At 46.1% G+C, this 19,152-nt stretch overlaps 1 protein-coding gene across 9 annotated transcripts in view; it reads left to right on the top strand.

The window, feature by feature from the left end:
* The first annotated feature begins 1,498 nt into the window (after nt 1–1,498).
* The window catches only part of INPP5B (inositol polyphosphate-5-phosphatase B), a 48,548-nt gene continuing 30,894 nt past the window's right edge, over nt 1,499–19,152 (top strand). For 2 of the 9 annotated variants that reach the window (XM_054571996.1, XM_054571993.1), the window contains exons 1-5: nt 2,700–2,796; nt 3,510–3,733; nt 3,875–3,904; nt 5,122–5,232; nt 8,760–8,891. In XM_054571996.1, the coding sequence (XP_054427971.1) occupies nt 3,580–3,733; nt 3,875–3,904; nt 5,122–5,232; nt 8,760–8,891 (427 nt within the window). In that variant the 5' untranslated portion in view covers nt 2,700–2,796; nt 3,510–3,579. Of the gene's footprint in view, nt 1,561–2,278; nt 2,356–2,640; nt 2,797–3,509; nt 3,734–3,874; nt 3,905–5,121; nt 5,233–8,759; nt 8,892–9,059; nt 9,148–19,152 lie in introns of those variants that run through there. The other 7 variants (XM_054572001.1, XM_054571999.1, XM_054571994.1 and 4 more) reach the window with 7 other exon arrangements.

The raw sequence follows: 19,152 nt of genomic DNA, 5'->3' as shown, positions 1-19,152 counted from the left end.
CCCATCAAGAGGGAGGACCACAAAGTCCTGCAGGGACAGATTATAAAACGTGTCCGGCCCCATCTACTCTTTCCAGACCCTCCTCCCCCGCCTTTGACATTAAGGGTAGGGCTGGAATTTGGGTTCCCCTGCTCTCCTACAGTGATGTCCACCCCCTTTATCTCCAAGGGTATGAATCAACCCCCCTTTCCCCTCATCCCCCACATGACTTCGAAACCAAATTTAAATAAACTTGAGCTCCATTTGTGCTGTAGGTATTTCCAAGAAGAGGGGAGGGTTGGGTGGAAGGCGATCTGTTTCTGGAAGCAGTTTACACACACAGAGTTGGACTTGTCATTGGGGTGGCAACTCCCCGCTTAGGGGAAGAAGAGGGGCCACTAGTGAGAAGGCACAGCGGTCACTCCCTCCCCAGCAGTGACCCTTCAGTTTGGGTCACAGCTTGAGAGCATGTATATGCATGAAGATGATTCATGAACTAATTCATTGATTCAATCAACACATCCTGAGAGCTGGGGTGGCAAGGAAAAGACAGCACTGTCTTCAGCGGGGTGACAGCTTAGTGAAGTAGTCAACAGGCTGAGAGAGACCTGTCCTGGCCTCCCTTCTCTGCCCTGGCCCTTATTGTCCTTCTGGAGCAACCTCCTCATTTCCGATAGGGAAATCGAGGCCCAAAAGAAGGAGGGCCCTGCCCAAGTGAAAGTGACTAGGTGAATCGGGGAAAGGGGCTTGAGAACAACAGGGACACCATTTCCGGAGGAGGAGAGAGGGGACTGGGTCTCAGCACAGTCCTGCACAGGAACAGTGTCACAGCCTTTACAACATGCGTTTACGTCCATTATCCTCAAACAGCTCCATGAGGCAGGCAGGACAGGGTGCTGTTCACCGTACACACATTATACACATGCACATGAGGCTAAGGGAGGAAATATGTCGGTGTGTGGCAGTGCGGGTGGCACAGAAGTTGGACTCAGACTTGGCAGGTGAGGCGCAACTTTTGTCACTGGCTAGCTGCAGGGCCTTGGCAAAATTGCATGACTTCTCTGAGCCTCAGTTTCTCCAGCTGGAAACGGGGGTGGGGAGGGGAGGGTAATGGTTCTTCGTAGTGTTGTTCCCCTTTAAGCCAGGGCAGGGTAGTTTTTGGGGACGGAGAGTTCCAGTGGAGATCAGAGTTGGCCTGCCTTGATGAGAGGAATTGAGAACGGAATTGAAGAGGAAATAAAAATGCATTGCTTTTTCTTTTAAGGCACCCGTGGCCATCTTCCTTCTGAGCCCTGGGCGGGGGAATCTGGCCCAGGGAATCTGGCCCAATGACTTAGAGGGTTAGAGCAAAGCGGCAGTTAGGGCATTTCTTAGGAAAACCTTTCCGGAAGAGGGAGACCAGCGAACCCTAGGCCCTAAGGGGTTAATGGGGGTGGGGAGACCGCCCCCCATGATTGACGCAGGCATGCTGGGACTTGCAGGCTGGGTGACCATTGTGCGCGCTAGGACTGCTGGGAAACGTAGTCACTGGCAGGCCCGGGGCCGCGGTGTCCCGCACATCCAGTGGTGACAGCTCAGGAGGTAGGCGGCAATGACAGCGGGCTGGGAGCAGGGAACCCAGGGCAGAGCTTGGGCAGGAGATTGTGGGCAAGCTGTGGGCTGGGGCCCCTGTCCTGCGCTGCCAGAACCGGACACCTCCCTGGCCTGTGGCTGATGCAATGGGGCCTACTGGGCGGGGGGTGAGGGCCCAGGAGCAATGGGACACTTTTCCTGTCTCCAAGAAAAGCAGAACAGGACTGGGGTTCTTGTCTCACATGAGACCCTCCCTTCCTGAGAGTAACAGGGTGCTTCCCCCAACCCCATGCAGACACAGCACTGACATCTCCCAAAGAGGGGCCAGCAGGACTTATACTTCTCCCCAAAAGGGAGGCAGAGGCTCATCCAAGGAGTGATGGGACTGTGTCCCCCCTCCCCATTAACAGGACCGCCTGGCACCCCACCTCCCACAAGTAGTCTGAACCCTTCTCAGGAACAACTGGACACCCACCCAGACAAAAGGCAGGACACCAAGTTAAGCATCCCACTGGGGACAAAGGGACAACCCCTCTTCACACGAACTTAACAAAGCCCGTCCGAGGGAGGACAGTCATTCTCACTGCACAAGCGTCCCTCCTCCCTGCCCCTCAGCCCTCTGAGGCAGCCCTCTGACCTCCTGGCTAGCTTGTTTGCTATTGACTAAAGGGGCAGGGAGGAGTGAGACCCTCCCATCTGCACCCCTCAGCATTTGTCTGCTCGCCAGGGGCCAGCATGGACCAGTCTGTGGCCATCCAGGAGACTCTGGCTGAGGGGGAATACTGCATCATCATATCCTTCCCAGTGCTGTGTTCCCAGCCCCAGGGCCTGCCTGCCATGGGAAGTGGAATAGAAGGTGTCTATGTGTCTATCTGCTCTCCTCCCTCTCTCTGAGCCATCAAGGGAGAAGGAAAACAGTATTTACTAAGTACTTACTCAGTACTGGCATCTCCTCCCAACCTCCTGTGAAGCTGGGATTTATTATCCCCATTTCACAGATGGGGAAGGCTCAGAGAGGTGAAGCAACTTGCCTAGGGTCACACAGTGAATCTGTGTGGGCAAGGGAAAGCAGGGAAGAGGGGCAGGCTGGGTTGGGAGAGGCCTCGCCTTCTTTTTGTTTCCTTTGGTTTCCCTTGACCCTGAGCAGCAGGCAGTGCAAGGTGTGCTGTGCACAGGAGACAGCAGGCAGAGCCGTCTCCTGGGGCTGGTGCGCTACCGCCTGGAACGAGGAGGCCAAGAGCATGCGTAAGTGAGGCACTGGTCCTGCCTATCTGGGCCGTGGGGTTATTCTTCACAGTAGCCTCCAGCTGGACTTCAGCCATCCCTCTGGGGTAGTGTCTGAATCTCCTAGAATAATTATAATAAGGATAGTTAATCATTTTGGAATACCATATTCTAAGACCTCCCAATATATTAGCTCATATAATCATCAACATTTGATGAGGAAGCTCCTGAAGAAGAGGCATTTTAACAGAGGCCCAGATCTTGAGTCTCGTGGCCTGACTGCCTGGGTTCAAATCCAGGCTTTGTTCCTTGCAAGCCACACAGTCTTGAGCAAGGTGTTTTACTCCTCTGTACCTGTTCATCCAGATTAAAGTGAGTTGTTAAATGTAAAGTGTGTAAAACACTCTGAAGCACATAGAAAGTGCTCAGTAACACCCACACATTACACAGAGGGAATACTAATACTTGTCAAAGGTCTCATTGCCAACGAGTGAACCTCAGAGTCTCGGAGCTGGGAGGAAGGGACCTTAGACATTTTCTAGTCCACCACCCTCACTTTACAGATGAGAAACTGAGGTTCAGGGAGGGAAAGGGGTGGATGAGATTGCACTGTCTCTGTCCCAGGCAGTGTTAAAATGTGCAAATAAATAGATCGAGCATGTGTTATACTAATAAAGCAGGGGATCCTCAAAATGCGACAAGTTCAGCTTTGATGACCTATCCATAAATTGCAGTTTCTAATAGGTACCGTGGAAAGAAAGGGCATGAGGACTGTGTGTAGCTGGGCACCACCAGCACAGCCGTATGGGCCTGAGGGATGGCCACCGGGCCCTGTCCTCACCTCTGCTTCCTGCCCTTAGTCTCTTCCTGTATACGCACCGGAGAATGGCCATTACCGGGGATGATGTCTCTTTGGACCAGATAGTGCCGGTCTCGCGGGATTTTACACTGGAAGAAGGTGCCACAGAGGGCTGGGGGTACGAGTCCCTCTACTATGGGCTCCCAGGTCATTTCCGCTCTTGCTGGGGGTGGGGCACTTGGAAAATGCTGGGGCTGGGGTGCTCAATTGCTAAGGGCCTTTTCGCTTCCTTCCCCACAGTATCCCCAGATGGTGAAGTCTACATTCTTGGTGAGTGGTCCTTACAGCCTGGGTCCCAGTTGGGGCCAGGGGTACGGGTTCTGGGTGTGAAGTAAGAGCACCCTCGGATAGCATTCCTGTAGCAAACAAGGCTCTGCAGCATCCGCCACGCCCACTTCCGGGCCTCAGTTCCCCTCACTGTCTTCCTTGCTTGCTGGGTTTAGAATCCTTTGGATTGTTTCTGTCACTTCAAACACGACAAGTTCCCAACCCAGAGCCCTTGCAAATGCTATTTCTTCTTTCTGAAAGCCCTCACCCCTCTTCTCACTTAGCCACTCATGCTTCAGGGCTTCAGTGCACACTTACCCTTTTCCAAGAAGCCTTGCTGAACTCCTGAAATTGTATCTCACTGATACACATTCCTTTTTCTCATCCTTGCCAGTGCCATCAGCCACAGAGATTTAATTATTTGTAGTGATTTATGTAATGTCTATCTTCTTTGCCAGACAATAGTAGCTAGTAGTAATAGCAATGAACATTTAATCAATGATTACCTTGTGCCAGGCACGATGCTAAGAACTTTACATACAACTCTATGAGATTGTCACAGTTTTCATTCCCATTTTATGGATCAGGTAACTGAGGCCCAGAGAAATGAAGTAATTTAGTAAGTGGTGAAACCGAGATTCAAACTCAGAACCCAGAGTCCAGAGCCCATGCTCTTAATCACTCTGCTAGATTGCTCCTTCCTATTCATTAGTTCAGTGCATGTTTTGGGGTGCTCTCCAGGTGGCTGCCAGGGGCTAGCGTTTGCTATGAACAAGATGCCACCCAGTCTAGCTTCCCAAACATTGGCCACGACTGTTCTCTTCACCATAGTACTCCCAGTGTAAGGCACATGCCTGGGTGGACTGGCTGAAGGACAACCCCTTCTGTCTGCTTGTATGTGCTTTTCATTCCACTTGCTCGGGGAGAGGCTACAGGGCAGAGAACTTGTCTCTTCCAGCTTTGTATGGTACTGCTATGGCAAGACTTAATCACTTTTTAGAGCCTTGGGCTATGCCTTCTATAGAGTGAGAATGATCTTAATTTGGAGCTATGGTGGGTTCTCTTACTGCTCCTGCAGCAGCCTTTCACAAATTACTTACCGGTTGAAGGGACTTGGGAGGTTGGGCTGCTGATTCTCCATTCTAGGGACTCTAGCCTCAAAAGGCACCCATCCTAAGCTCCTGAAGTTCAAAGGCTTATTTCCGGCTTTCTCTGTGCAGGCTCAGATGTGACCGTCCAGCTGAACACAGCAGAGCTCAGCCTTGTATTCCAACTACCCTTTGGTTCACACACCAGGATGTTTCTGCAGGAAGTTGCCAGGGCCTGTCCAGGTAGGTAAGACCCCAGGTTCTCTTGGGAAGGCTGGCCGGGCACTTATCTGCTACCAGCTGACTTTGCACACTCTGGACTCACACTCCAGTTTCTGTGCCTTCTCAAAGCTGCGGTCATGTGGTCAAAGTGCACCTAGGGCACTAACCAGTCATGGTGTTTGCTTTTCAAAGTTCCTGTTTCTGGACCTGGAATATAAGTCCAGCAGGGTCCCTTTGTCCTCCTGGCTCTGGGCAGGGCTGCAGAGAATGGGTTGTGATTCTGGTGCAGAATCCTTTACAGGTTGGCAGGGTCAACACCTCTTAGAGGCTCATCTCCCCTTTCTCTGCCAAACACAGCTAGAACCAAGGGAAGTCGGATATATGGGCCCTCCTGCCCTTGAACTCTGCTCTGTCCCCCACTGCAGCTGAGAAAAGCTGGCCTAGCGTTGGTGCAGCAGTGAGAGATTAGTGGCCTTTTGGCCAGAATTTGTTTAGACCAGGAAATCAACCAGGCAGATTTGTAAAGGAGAGTTTGTACAAAGCAGAGGATCAGCCACAGAACATGCAAATTTGAGCCACCAGGTGCTGGGGCTTAGGTGTTCACCCAACGCTATTGTTTCCTTTCAGGCTAACACCTTGTCTCTGTAGGAATGGGGGGAGGGCTTCCCTTCTATCTTGGTCTTACCATGGAGCGTGAATGTCTGTGGGGTATGTCAGAAAGGGGACTGCCTTTGGATGCAAAATGGGGTATGGAGGGAAGAGAAACACAATTAAAGAGCCCCAAATGCCTAGTTAAGGGGTTTAAAGTTTATTCCATAAGTGGGGGGAAATTTTTCTCCAAACCTTCAACCATTAAGGATAACTTATTTTATAATTATTATTAGTACTTGTAGGAGGGGTAATAATAGTAAAAACAGCAAAGAGTGTGGACTTTGAAGCTACATAGCCCCTTGCATTTGAAACCTGTCTTTGTTGGTTCTGGGCTGTGTGACTTTGGACAAACCATCTTACCTCTCTGAACCTTGGTTTTGTAGACTTCTATATGTAAAGAATATCTTCCTTATGGAGCTGTGAGAATTAATGAGATAACATATGTGAAAGTATTCCTTTCATAATAGGAGCTCAGAAATATTTCCTCCTTCCATACGAGACAGCTCATACTTAGCTAACATTCATTGTTGACTTGTGTGTTAGACACTGTTCTAAGAACTTTTCATACATTATCTCATTTTCTTTACTACAGCCCTACAGGGTACATATGTATTATCAAAGTCTCCTTTTTACAAAAGAGGAAACTGTGGCTCAGAGAGGATAAGTGCCTTGCCTAAGTAAGTAGCTGGTAAACAACAGAGCCAGGATTAGACAGGATTAAATAGTCTCCTTCAGAATCTGAGTTCTTGAGTTTTGTCCTAATGCTTCGTAAGATCATGCCACCCTGTATCATACAAACAATTCAGGTAAGTCTTTGTGTAGGAGGTGATGTTTAAGCTGAAACTTGAAGGATGAACGTGTTTTTTTCCACAGGCAGGCAACAAGAAAAGAAGGGCAGCTGGAGGGAAGAACAGGTTGTTTAATGGGAGGTGGGTGTAGAAAGAGCTGAGTCAGGAGAAGCCAGTAGAGGCAGCTCATGAAGGGTCTTAAATGAACAGCAAAAAGCTTGCACTTTGCCCTATAGTTTGTGGGGAACGGTAGGAGTTTTAATCCTAAGAATGACAAGGCAGGATTTGCATGTTAGAGTAAGTTCCTCTGGCAGCTGGTGCAGAAGGGGAGAGCCCAGAGGAGGGAGATCGATGGGAATGTTTTGCAATGCTTAGGCATTAAAATGATGAGGCCTGGACCAGGGCCTGGTAATGGCAATGAGGAAGAGAGGATGGACTGGAGGGATCAAACAGATGAGAAGGAAGGCGCCATGGGACAATCAGTTTGGGTGTTCACAAGGTGTTTGCAACTTTAGCCCAAGTGCTAAGAATAGTGCCAGGCACTTAATAAATGTATTGAATGGACGAACAGAGCTTGGTATACCCAGCTGTGAGAATGAAGGAGAGGAGTCGAGGATGCTTTCCCTCTTTTAGGCTTAGTTATCTGTCAGTCACTGTACCTGATTGCCTGCTGGGGTCCATACCTGGGGTAATCAGCAGGGAAACTGTAGTGACTCAACTTCATTGAGCAGTTGTCAGGGTGGGGCCTGAGTGATAATGGACTCTCAGAGCTGACGTGCTCTAGGATATCCACCAGCCCAACTCTTGAATTTTAGATAAAGGGACTGAAGTCCAGAATGAAGTTACAGGTGAAAGTAACCAGGCATTCTCTACTCAGTCCCCGGTGAGTAATGTGCAGCACAGAAAGCCGGAGAGCAGAAGTGCCTTGGTTGGGAGACCACAGTAGAGAAAAGAATTAGCTAACATTAGTTGAGCATCAACTATGTGTCAGACATTTTTCTCGATATCTAGACAATGTACAACAAACAAGTTCTCCTGTTCAGTCTTCGAGCAATACTAAAGAGTAGATATTCTGTTATATAGATGAGTTAACTGACATAGAGAAGGTAAATAACTTACCCAAGGCCATTACTCAGTTGAGGTAATAGGGCTTGGAACCCCAGTTTCTAACTCCAAAGCCCATGGAATCCAGAGATTTCAATTAAGATCCCAGCTCTGACACTCCCTAGTTGTGAATATGAATAATATATTTTATTCCTTCAGGCCCTGGCTTTATTATTTATACAATGAAAACATGAACTTGCCTTATCTACTACTCCGAGGGTTTTATGAGCGTCAGATGAGGCCCAGCATAGGTTAATAATAATTTAACAACTGTGGCAGTGCCATCATCAGGACTGGGACCCAAATCTCCTCATTTATTATGCCTTTGCAAATCCATTTCAGTTTGGTCAGGTTCATGCAATTCTACAGGGGAAGCAGGAAGGATAGTGTAGGAGGTAACAGCAAGTATTTGGAAGCCGGAAAGACCTCGGTTTGAGTGAGAGGCAGAGGAGACTCAATAATTTCTGGCAATCTGGTTAAGAGGGAACCAAAGGACTTGTCTTGAAGGAGTATTTCATAGCAAGCACACTAGAATCTTAGAATATGCGTTTATTTGGAGTGGCTTGCAAGTTGCTGCTAGAGATTAGTTAAAGCATCCCATCCGCTTCCTAGTACTGACATCTGTTTGAGTTCCCACTCTGCCTCGCACGGTGTGCCCTTAGACTTCACCATTCTGAGCTCAGGTGCCATGGGATGATAAATAGTTCCCTACCTAATCAAATTTGTTGTGAGGATTAAGGAGGTAATATACCTATGAAGCACAGAACTTGGCACACAGTTACCACGAGGTTGGAGGAACGGCAGTACCTTAGAAGGGCACTTTTGGTTACACATTTATTACTGCTTTTGAAGCTCGGACCTACCCTGTGCATGAGGAAACAGGGAAACAGGCTTGGAGACTCTACGGAGAGGCTGAGCGATTTGCTCACTGGCATACAATCATGCGCAGGTGAAGCCTGATCCTCAATCCAGCGGCTCAGTACTTCCTCCTTGTTCTTGCCACAGGCTTGGAGCCTGAGACCCCGAATCCGGAGTTCCTGTGGCTGTCTAGATACCGGTGCACTGAGCCAGAACCCTCGCGGCGGGGTTGGAACTCGGCCCTGGGCTCCTGGCCCGGGAGCGCCAGAATTGGCGAAGGCGAGTATCCATCTCGGGAGAGACGGTGGGGATTGGAGGGGACCCGGCTGCAGGGGCGGGCTTCATTATGCCCAGGGGGGCGTGTCCATAGGGCTGACGCGCCTCTGATTGGCGGAGGTGACATGAGAGGGCGGACTCCTCTGGGGAAAGCTCGGGAGGGGTGGTGCGGCGGCGTGATGAAGAGCTTGAGGAAGCAGCAGGGAAATGTCCGCCGCAGCGGGTTCGCGGGAGCGAGGCTCTGCAGGTTCGGCGAGCGGTAGGAAGCTGAGCTGGGGCTCTGGGCTGGGGGCGGTGGCAGCCCGGCCCTCAGGTGGGCAGGGCCTGCAGTTTGGCTGGTGGACGCACGGGGCAAAGACCAAGGCTCTGCTGCTGCGCAGGCGGAGGCACTAGGGCTAAAGTTCTGAGGGAGAATGTTAGTTATTCTTAGCCCGGCGTGACGAGGGCAGGCGGGTAGCAATGGGATATTCTGGAATCCTGAGGCGGAGGTGGTATAGTAAAGCTCCGTCTCTGACTCGCTGTGACCTGGGGCCAGTCGCTGTCTCTCTCTGAGCCTCAGTTTCTCCAACCTAACCTTCCGTCAGTTTCTTCAATCTTGACTTTCCGAGTTTGGCTTGTGTGGGGGTGCAGGCGCCGCGGTAGAACCTTCCTTGTGCGTGAGGAATGCTGCGCACATTGGGGCTGCCTGGCTGGCTTGTCGGTCCCTGTGGTGGATTGGGCTGTGCGCAGACGCGGAGGCCCGGCGAGCCCTGTCCACCCCGGGAATGGAGACCGGGATGAGGTTACAGGTGAACGGGGCTAGGTTTTTTCCCACCCATCCCTGGGTGGATAATGTTGTGCAGCACAAAAGGTCAATTGTTGAACAGGAGGTTGTCTTTTGGAGAGCGCGAGGCTGAAGGCCGAAATTTGGGTCAGCCTGGTGCTTTGGGAGGGCCTGCAGACCTGTATTTTCTGTCCAGCTTCTCGGTTTTCTGCAAGGGCGCCCTGGTGTTTTCTTCTCCTGGGTGTGCCCATGTGGCTCTGGTTACGTGCGAGCTTTGGCATGACCACTAGTACCCATTTGTGCCCCTTTCCTCAGCCACTTACTGGAGATGAAGAGGCTGTCAAGGAGCTGTGTAAAGTGTGGGCCAGCACTTCACTGACTCTTACCAGGCTTGGAAACTATGAGGAGTAGGTGAATAGCATGTTGCACAAGTTTGTAAAATGAGAGGAAACGAGGCAAGCAAGGGACTTCCTCAGTGCTTATGCTTCTCCTTCATTGCAGCCGCCACACGACATGGTCAGAGCACCTAATGGTGCTGATAGTTTGCATCTTTCATGGGTTTATCGCAGCTCACTTGAAATGCTGCTCTTGAAACAGCTATTGCTTCCGTTTCCATGACATTCTGGGCTAAGGTGTAGGACAGTTTAAGCTTAGGGACGTTTCCTTTCCTTGGTCCTCGAAAGAGGCAGCCAGAATCCAGACAGTCGGTGGAGGACAGGCCCGGTGGCCACAGAGAGAGGTGGGTTCTGTCTCCTCGGCCGGCACACCGGAAGCAGGCTGTTGGGGGGTTTCATTCCCTAAGCAGAGGGAGGTCGAGCTCTGAAGCCAGTTATCTGCGCTGGGTGATAAATGCTGCAGGGATCTCAGCATCTTTCATTTTGTTTCAGAAAAACAGAAACTGGCCACTTGCTGGCAAGACATTTTTGTTGAGGTTTTGGTTTTATTTTTGGTTTGAAATGCCTAGTCCCCATCGTAATAGCAACAGTAAGGGAGTTGGGGGTGGCGGTGGGGGTGGATTATCTTATTAAGTGCTAAGTTAAAATTGGGAAGAAATGGCACTAAGCCCACATTTCCATCAGTCTGGGTCATCTGTGTTCAGGTTGCTCTGGCCTCAGGAGAGTGAAACCTTCTAAAAGAGGTAGAAGGAATCCTTTGGGTCTCCTGGGTGGCCCCAAGGGAAACAGGTAGTGGATTTGGTTCTTCTTATGGGCATGTAATAAAAATATCTACTTTCTGATAGCCTAGGGAACCCACCTGAAGCTGCTTAAAAATGCTGTCTGTTATGCACATCAGGAGAAACATGGCTCCCCTAAGGAGCTGTCAGTCTGACTGAGAAAGATGACAGTTCATAAATAGAAGTAAGAGAGCAGAGGGTGAGCCCAGCAGGAGATGGTCTTTTGTAGAGTGAGCAAAGAGTAAGAGCACCTTAAAGTTCTAGGTTTTGAGGGGACAAGGTGAATCTGGTCTTTATTCCTCACCTTTGCCTTGGTAGAGAAAGGAAAGATCTCACTTTGATGCTTCTCTCTAACATTTGTTTCTTTGATTGGTCTCTGTTGAATTCAGGGTGTCAGGGCAAGCTTGGGTAGGGATTGTGGTAGAAAAATGAAATGCACTAGTTTTAGATTGGAGTCCATGTGTTCAAGTTCAGACCAGTGTCTTTGAACTAAGTTGTGAAATTGAAGTGAGATGTAATGCTTCTAGTTGGGTGGCAGCCTGTTTATTTGATTCTCTTGGCCCCTTCGTCTTCTAAGACCTTGCACTGGCCTCAGACAAGTAGCTGCTGTAGGTAGGGAGGGGCTTCTGTTTCTTCACTTACAAAACTGCTCTTCTTTGTGTAGCTTTTCTTTCCTTAGAAAGACAAAAGGAGAAATGCCTTCTTATTTCTCACTAGCAACTGAAGATGCTGTTATCCAGAAAACCCCTTCGGAGAGCCTGCATGCGGCTTATTACGTCTGTGTCATTTTGTAAGATATTCACCTGCATTTCATCCTGAGGACCTGCAAAGACCTGGAGCTATGTTCTGGAGGATTCTGAGCTATGCACTAGAAAAGAAACAGCTACTCACAAGTCCCACTGGGGCAATTCTGGACCAATTTACCGAAGTTGTAGTAACAAACACATTTTGGTCTTTTGAAGTGGTTTTCTTATTCCATGGTTGATTCAGAGTGAGGCAGCTTTGTAGTAGCTCAGTATTTTTTCCTCTGGACCCAGGAAACAAAGCTTAAAGTCTGCCTGGCCTGAGAAAGGAAATGGATGCTATTTATATCTCAGGGTAGCATAAAGGGTAACTTAGATGATCAGGGTAGAAGCCAGAGAGAATGTTGGAAAATAACCCCTGGGTGTGTCTCTCTGTCTGTCTGTCTTTCAGTAAGTAAAGGCTGTATGACCAATATCCCTTTAACATGGAGAAAATGAATTTTCCTAGATGTTTATCCCACAGGTAGAATTACCACCCATCATCTCCACCTTTGTGGCAAGCTCTGCAGGCTGCTAAGCAAATTAATTTGAATCACTTTGTTTCTTTAAGCAAAAGAGAATGGCCTTCACTTTTCTTCCTCCTTTTGTTGTTTGCTTCTCCATTTTCCCTCTTTGTCCCATTTAATCTTGTGTTTGTTTCTAGAACTGGAGAAATCCCTGAAGACTTCCTTTAGAAAACAGTTTGTTTTGGAATTCTACACTAGGCCTCTAGAGCAAGTGAGGTGACCCACAAACATTCAGTTAGCAGTGGAACTTTGCACAGAAAAATCCTCAGGGATGGAAGGTTCAGGAACAGGGAGGCATCAGTATTTATTAGAGGAAAGAGTGTTGGAACACAGAGGCCAGCTGGCTTCCATGCTTTCTTTGCTGCCTGAAATCCACTACAACAAATCTGTAGGCTTTTCCAGTGATGCCTATGTGAACTGAAGCTAGCGAGTATAAATGATGAGGATTTGAACAAATTATATGTCTAAGTGACCTGGATATTTTTATTTTCTTTATTGCAACTTGGTGCAATATTAGACATGTCTCTTGACTTTCCTTTCTTCCATCTGTAAAATGGGAGTGAATGTTTTTGCCTCCTAGAAGATCACACATGACTTAAGGAATGCTGAATTATTTAGGGATGCTTTATTAGGGTAACTGATTTCAGAAGTGCAAATTCTCACCTCCAAGAGCTTACAAACTGGCTGCTGTCTTCAGGGCCTATCCTGGACTGTTTTATTCTAAATAACTACAGTCATCTTCTTTTTTTACTCCTTCCTTCCCTCTGGTTTCTTTTCTGTTAATGCAGTCACTAAAAACCTCGATCATCCTTGAGTCTTCCCTCCCCTCTAATGTCTAACAACCAAATTCTGTTCATTCTTTTTCTTCAATCTTAAAGTTTTTTGAAAATTAAAAAAAAAAAATTAATTCCTGTAGTTGTTGTTGGTATCCTCTTACTGGAATAGTACAGTGATGAATGTTCCTATGTTAAGCCTCGTTCTCCCTTAGGGATCTCTTTAGAACATAGCTTTTATCATGCCTTACTGTTTTGTATGTGAACTTGAAGGTTGCATCATTTCCTGTTGCCTACAAAATAAAGTTCAGATTCTTTAGCCTGGAGTTCAAGTCCTGCACAGCCTGGCATAGCCCCTGTCTCTAGTCTTATCGGCCCTAACTCACCTTTGTTTCCTCTGACTTCACACTTGACTGCTCACTATTTCTGGATAAACCCCTGTGCTTTTTCATCTCTTTGTTGACTGCTCATTCAGCTACCTTTTTATAAGCTTGAACTTGCTGCCCTTAGCGCTTTGTACCCTCTCTCCTCAAAAGCCACACTAAGGCCTTGTTTATCAGTAGGTGCTCAAAAATGTCTGCTGCCTTTGTTTGAACCTTAGAGACCTTTACAGTTCATGTAACCTGAATTTTTTTTCAGCCTGTACAATTCCTGCCCCCTTCCTCTTTGAGCATGCTCTGCACGTTTCTCCCCTCTTCCTGGTTTGCTTCCCTCCACTTCTCTTTCAGCTTTATCACCAGACCACAGGCGGTTCACAGAAAGCCCACTGAAGGGAGAGTGTGAAGGAAAAAGTCATCTTTCCAATAGCTTTTCACCACTACAGCCTCCTGTTGCCTAAAGTAACATAATTGTACTGTCTTCCTCCTTGAAAGCTAACCTGGTTGTGTTTAGTCCTCACCAACCTAAGTTGGATTTGCACAGGGTGCACATTGGAGTTTGAATCCAGGGTTCAAAGATTTGCAGCACACAGAACACTAAAAACGTTGTCTCTGCTCATTTTAAATGCCAAAATCTATGGCACTTTTTTTTTTTTTAAGCCATGAGAGAAGGGGAAATGTTAAAAAGACTGAAAAGAAAGAAAAATATCTAAAAGCATGATAGACTTTTAAGAGAGTAATAGAACTTTGGGGTGGTGGCCAGGCTGAAATAGGAAAAATTGATTCTTTTCATTCTTTTTAATGTGGGATGCCCTGTGTTACGGACTTCTCTCAAGAGTTCCCTGCCTTATGTACTATGTGCTGTGTCCTGTTGTGCCTATTATTATTAACAACTGCCATTTATTATATTACACACTCATTGTGGGTATGTGCCTCACACTGTGCCACAAAAGTTCAGTAAGAGGATGTCCATTTTTCAGATGAAGAGATTGAGGCTCAGAGAGGGTAGGTAACATGCCTGTGACCACTCACTGGTGACAGAGTTGAGAATAGAACTCAGGTTGTCTGTTTGAATATAATACTTGAGCTTTAACCCCTAAACTCTTCTTTTCTATCCTCAGATGCTTCAAAAACAAAACTTATCTACTTATTTGTACTACTTATTACTTATTTATGAGTGTACCATAATGCCATGTCATTGTACCGAAATTATTTCCTCTGCCAGAAATGCTTTCTGAACTCCATGCTTTTCTGATAGTTAATATAGTTTGTTGGTTAAGAACACAGATTCTTGACCCAGATTCCTTGGGTGTCGATCCCAGCAGTGTTATGTATTAGCTATGTGTTTTTGGCAAGTTACTTAACCTGTGTTTATCTCCTGGTCTGTAAAGTACAGAATATAATATAGTAGCACATACCTCATGGAGTGATGGGGAAGATTAAATACTTGTAAAGTGATTAAAGCCATGCCTACCATGTCGTAAGCCTTAATATTTGCTATAAATAGTATTCATGATGATAGTGCTGTCATTGTCAAAATGAATTCAGCCTGACTTGGGTTCTGGGTAGTTGGATCTGGATCTGTTTATCTCCCCTTGAATTGAACATGCGTGTCTCTTGCTGGAGCCCGTGGGATGGCTCCCTGGTGTTGTATACACAGCATAATGTCACTGATAAGCATCAAACCAACCCACTTACTCCTGCCAGTCTGAATTGTCATGTATTTTGCTCACAGGTATTTTACAGATTTTTCCAGTGTGCTGGAAATGTAAGCAAAGGCCAGTGATTGAAAAGAAAGAAAGGGAAACCTCCTCGTAGACTTGTCTAGTAGCAGCTCAGAAAAGGTAGGACGAGCTCTCCATCCAGCAGTGACCGCCACACACTGACACATCCTGTGGAGACCGTGATGGTGCTTCTACTTTGTTACCCGAACAGACTCAACCCATCCTATTCATGTAATACTTATCCTCAAGAGTTTGTAGTTTCGTTGAAGACGTGCTCATGTTTGCAAAAGGGGATGCTGTGGAGTCGAGCATATTTGGGACACAGAGCCAAACCATTTATTGGCATTCTGCTATCTTCTCTGGGCCTCAGGAACCTCATTGGTAAAAATGAAGCCAACAATCAGAAATAACACAGGAAACACTTAGCACAATAGCTAGTTATTAGAGGGTACTCAATAAATGGTTGGCATTATTATCAGAGTAGTGGGGGACTACAGTGGTAGAGCAGAGGGGAAAGAACTAACGCTGCTGTGTACCAGGCATTGTGCTAGGCTCTTGACCCATTTAAATTTCATTTGTTTTTTCTTTTGGCCTCTCTCTAAGTTGAATGATGTTATCCTTAGTTTACAAATGAGGAAACAAATTAAGTAATTTGTTTGAGATTTCATATGAGGTAGTGGCTGGAGCCAGTAAAATAGCCAGGTGTATTGTATTCCAAAGCCCAAGGCTTTTTTCCAGCACACTCTAATTTTCTTAACGAGCTATAACTTGTTCAAACAAGTTGTATGGCTAAGAAGGCCTTCAGAATTCATAGAAATGATTACTGAGCACTAGTGTGGTTAGGGAGTGAATGAAGAAGGATGTAGGACCTCGTATGGAGGCAGAAGTGAGGGTGGTGTGCACGGGAACCAGTCTGTATGTTTTTTAAAAACAATTTTATTGAAAGTAAAGTTACGAAAAAATTATAAAAATGACATCCATGTTATTTTACCCCATTGAATTAATTTCATCCATCTTCAAAATTAATTTCCAAGGTTGATCTTTGGTGTCTTATATAGACTTGCAAATATTTGTGAATTAGGTGGCCTTGTTTCAAACTAGGAAACTTCTCATTTCCCATTGAATTCCTATGAGGAAAGAAGGAAGAAAAGAATATTAATACTCAACTTATTTCCCTAATTACTGTATGGCTTCATCATCCCATCCTTAATTTAAGTGTACTTAGAAATTTAGCAGAAACAAGTGAAGACAAATTTAACCTGACCTTCGTTGGAGATACTGACTACATTTTTTATTAAAATGTTAATTCCAAACAGAGTTGCCATATTTATCAAATAAAACTACTGAATATTCAGTTAAATTTGAATTACAGAGAAACAGCTGCTTTTTTTTTTTTTTAAATAAGTATGTCACAAGAGATTATTTATTGGGTATTTGAAATTCAGATTTATTGGGTGTGGTGAGTTTTATCTGGCAACATTAGTTCTACAGTGAGTAGAGTTTAATGATTTGGAACCAGTCTGTTCTGATTAGCCTGTCTGTGGGTGATGGGTTGGTGAGAGAGAGCAGGGCCAGTTTGGGCCCTATATGCCAGTTCAGCCAGTTTGGATATTAACCTGCAGGCAGTGGTGTAAGGCTGCAAGTTTTAGAGCAGGGAGACATGAAATCAGATTCGAATCTGGCCTGGTCAGGAGACTGCATTAGTAGGGAGAACTGGGAGGACTTCTTAATTGGGAAACTTTTGAGATAACAGGTGAGGAGAGGATGGCCTGGAGCAAGGCAGCTGTGAGAGTGAAGAGACTGGATGACTGACTGGCTCTGGGGGCCCAAGGAGAGGGGTGAGGCTTGGCGGGGGGGCCAACCTGGCTGATGGGGAGAATGACGGTGCTAGTGATGGAAGGGGGCGCTCAGGGAGAGGGCCCAGAAGTCAAAGCACCGTTTTACCTGGGACACACCTGTGCAAAGAACATCTTGCAGACCCCCCCAGTTGACAGTGGGGGGACTGAGCCGAGGCAGAGTTGGACAGCATCATTTAGAATTGACTGTGGAGGCTGATGACCTTGTAGAAGATAAAGAACAAGGTCTAGGCCTATAGTGATCAATATGGTAGCCACTAGCCACATGTGGCTGTTTCATTTAGGTAAATAAAATAAATTCAGTTTTTTATCCTCTCTAGTCACATTTCTTAAGTGTTCAAGTGTGACTAGTGGCTACTGTTTTGGGCAGTGCAGTTACAGAACATTTTCATCATCACAGAAAATTCAATAGGGCAGCACTTGGTCTAGAGTACCTACAAATAACTAGGGAACCTGCAGGGGGAAATGGAGCAAGAGGGGGAGAGAGAAGGAGCAACTGAATTGAGAAATAATGTTGCTGCTTCTCGGATAATTCTCAGAAGAATTTGGGTATTTGGATTTTGGTTTGAACTAACTTATTTTTCCTTTTGTGATACGTTATTTTAATAAAACCTCAGACCCCAAGTCTGTGGTAGGTCTCGCTACAGGACATTGAAACTGAGGCCTTCCCTCCTATCTTTGTGGGCCTTTAACAGGTCTGGTTTGGCGACGCAATATGAGAGAGCCTTGACCATGGGAAAGGAAGACAGCAACCGTTTGAGGCAGATAACTGTTATCTTTATTAAGTTGAGGAAGCAGACGCTTAGAGAGAAGTTGGACAACTTTCTCAGTGTCCTACACCTAGTAAGTGGCAGGGCCAGAAATAGAACCTAAGTCTGACTCCAAAGTCTGTTTTACATACATAACTGAAAATAGAAAATAGTGCTGGATATACATACTATAGATATAGATATAGATATAGGTATAGATATCTATATCTATCTTATTTAGCTAACTTAGAAAGTAACTATAAGCAAAAAGAAAAATCCTACCACTGGGAAATGCCTACTATTGACATTTGATGTGTACCCTTCCACACTTTCCCATGTGTACATATGTATATGTCTATATAAATATAAATGTATGTTGGTAAACATGTGTGTAGACATACACTCCAGTCATTTCTGGTGCATATAGGTATGTCAGGTCATGTTGTTCACTCCTGTCCTCAGTCTTTTATCAGTAGTTCAGAAGTTGAAAAATATTTTGTTTTAAGTTTGGCCCAAGCTCAATTTGGCAGTAAGAATTGCTTGACTGACATGAGACTGTTTATAGGCTTTATTTATCCCACCAAGTGTTACTACTCATAAATTGCACTGTGGAAATATTAAAGTTTTGATTACTGGATATTGGCTCAGACTCTGCTGGGTGTGTTGTATAATATATGGTGTAGGTAATGTGTTATCTTTCTTAGATCCTTCCCAATTCTGAATTCCAAAATACAGTTAGCCCCAAGGATTTCAGATAAGGGGTAGGAGATCTGATTCATGCTACATAGCTGCTTGGGCTCTGGAAGGAGCCTATGGAGTTGTCATTGATTATTTAGTGAAGCATGTGAGAAGGGTTTTGGTTGTATAAGATGTTCAGTGCAATCATCAGAATTTGCAAGAAAAATGGAACACTTCTGTACTTTTATACAACCAGATCGAGCTTCAGTTGTTATTCTGGTTGACCTAGAAAGTAGACTCTTACAGGGAAATGGTTTCAATTGTAGGTGTGAAAAGTGGTTATCAAGAAAGTACCCAGAGATGGCATTGAGCTTTTGCCCTGTGGCCATTTGTTTAGTGTGTGTTTAGCGACTGCTTGGTTTGTTCCATACATTGTGGTAGGTGGGGACTACAAGAAAAAACATCAGTCCTTGGTTAGCTAAAGAGGTAAGGCAAATAAAAAGAGTTAAACATAGTTGTAGTTTTACTATGATAAATGCCTTGATAGAGTGAAACACTGGGTATGTGAGAATCTAAGGAGAGGACCAGAGAAAACTTTTTGAAGATGCTTCCTAAGCTGAGTCCTGAAGGATGAGTTTGTAGTTCACGACATGAAGGTAGGATTGAGGGGGTGGTTAGGATACACCTAGAATCAGGAGTAGGTTGAGGAGGCAGCATCTAAAAAGATAAATCATTTTGGTGTGACTGGATTGTGTGTGTGCAACTGCATTGGAGGTGGGGGTGGGGGGTGGGAGATGGGGCTGGAAAGGTAGTCTGGGGCCAGTTACAGAGGTCCTTATGTTATAGAACAGAAAGAGCTCA

Source organism: Pteronotus mesoamericanus, unplaced genomic scaffold, assembly GCF_021234165.1.
Source record: "Pteronotus mesoamericanus isolate MK-2021 breed Mesoamerican mustached bat unplaced genomic scaffold, CSHL_Meso_final contig_221, whole genome shotgun sequence".
Classification (NCBI taxonomy): domain Eukaryota; kingdom Metazoa; phylum Chordata; class Mammalia; order Chiroptera; family Mormoopidae; genus Pteronotus; species Pteronotus mesoamericanus.
This window is presented reverse-complemented; position numbering and strand designations above follow the sequence as displayed.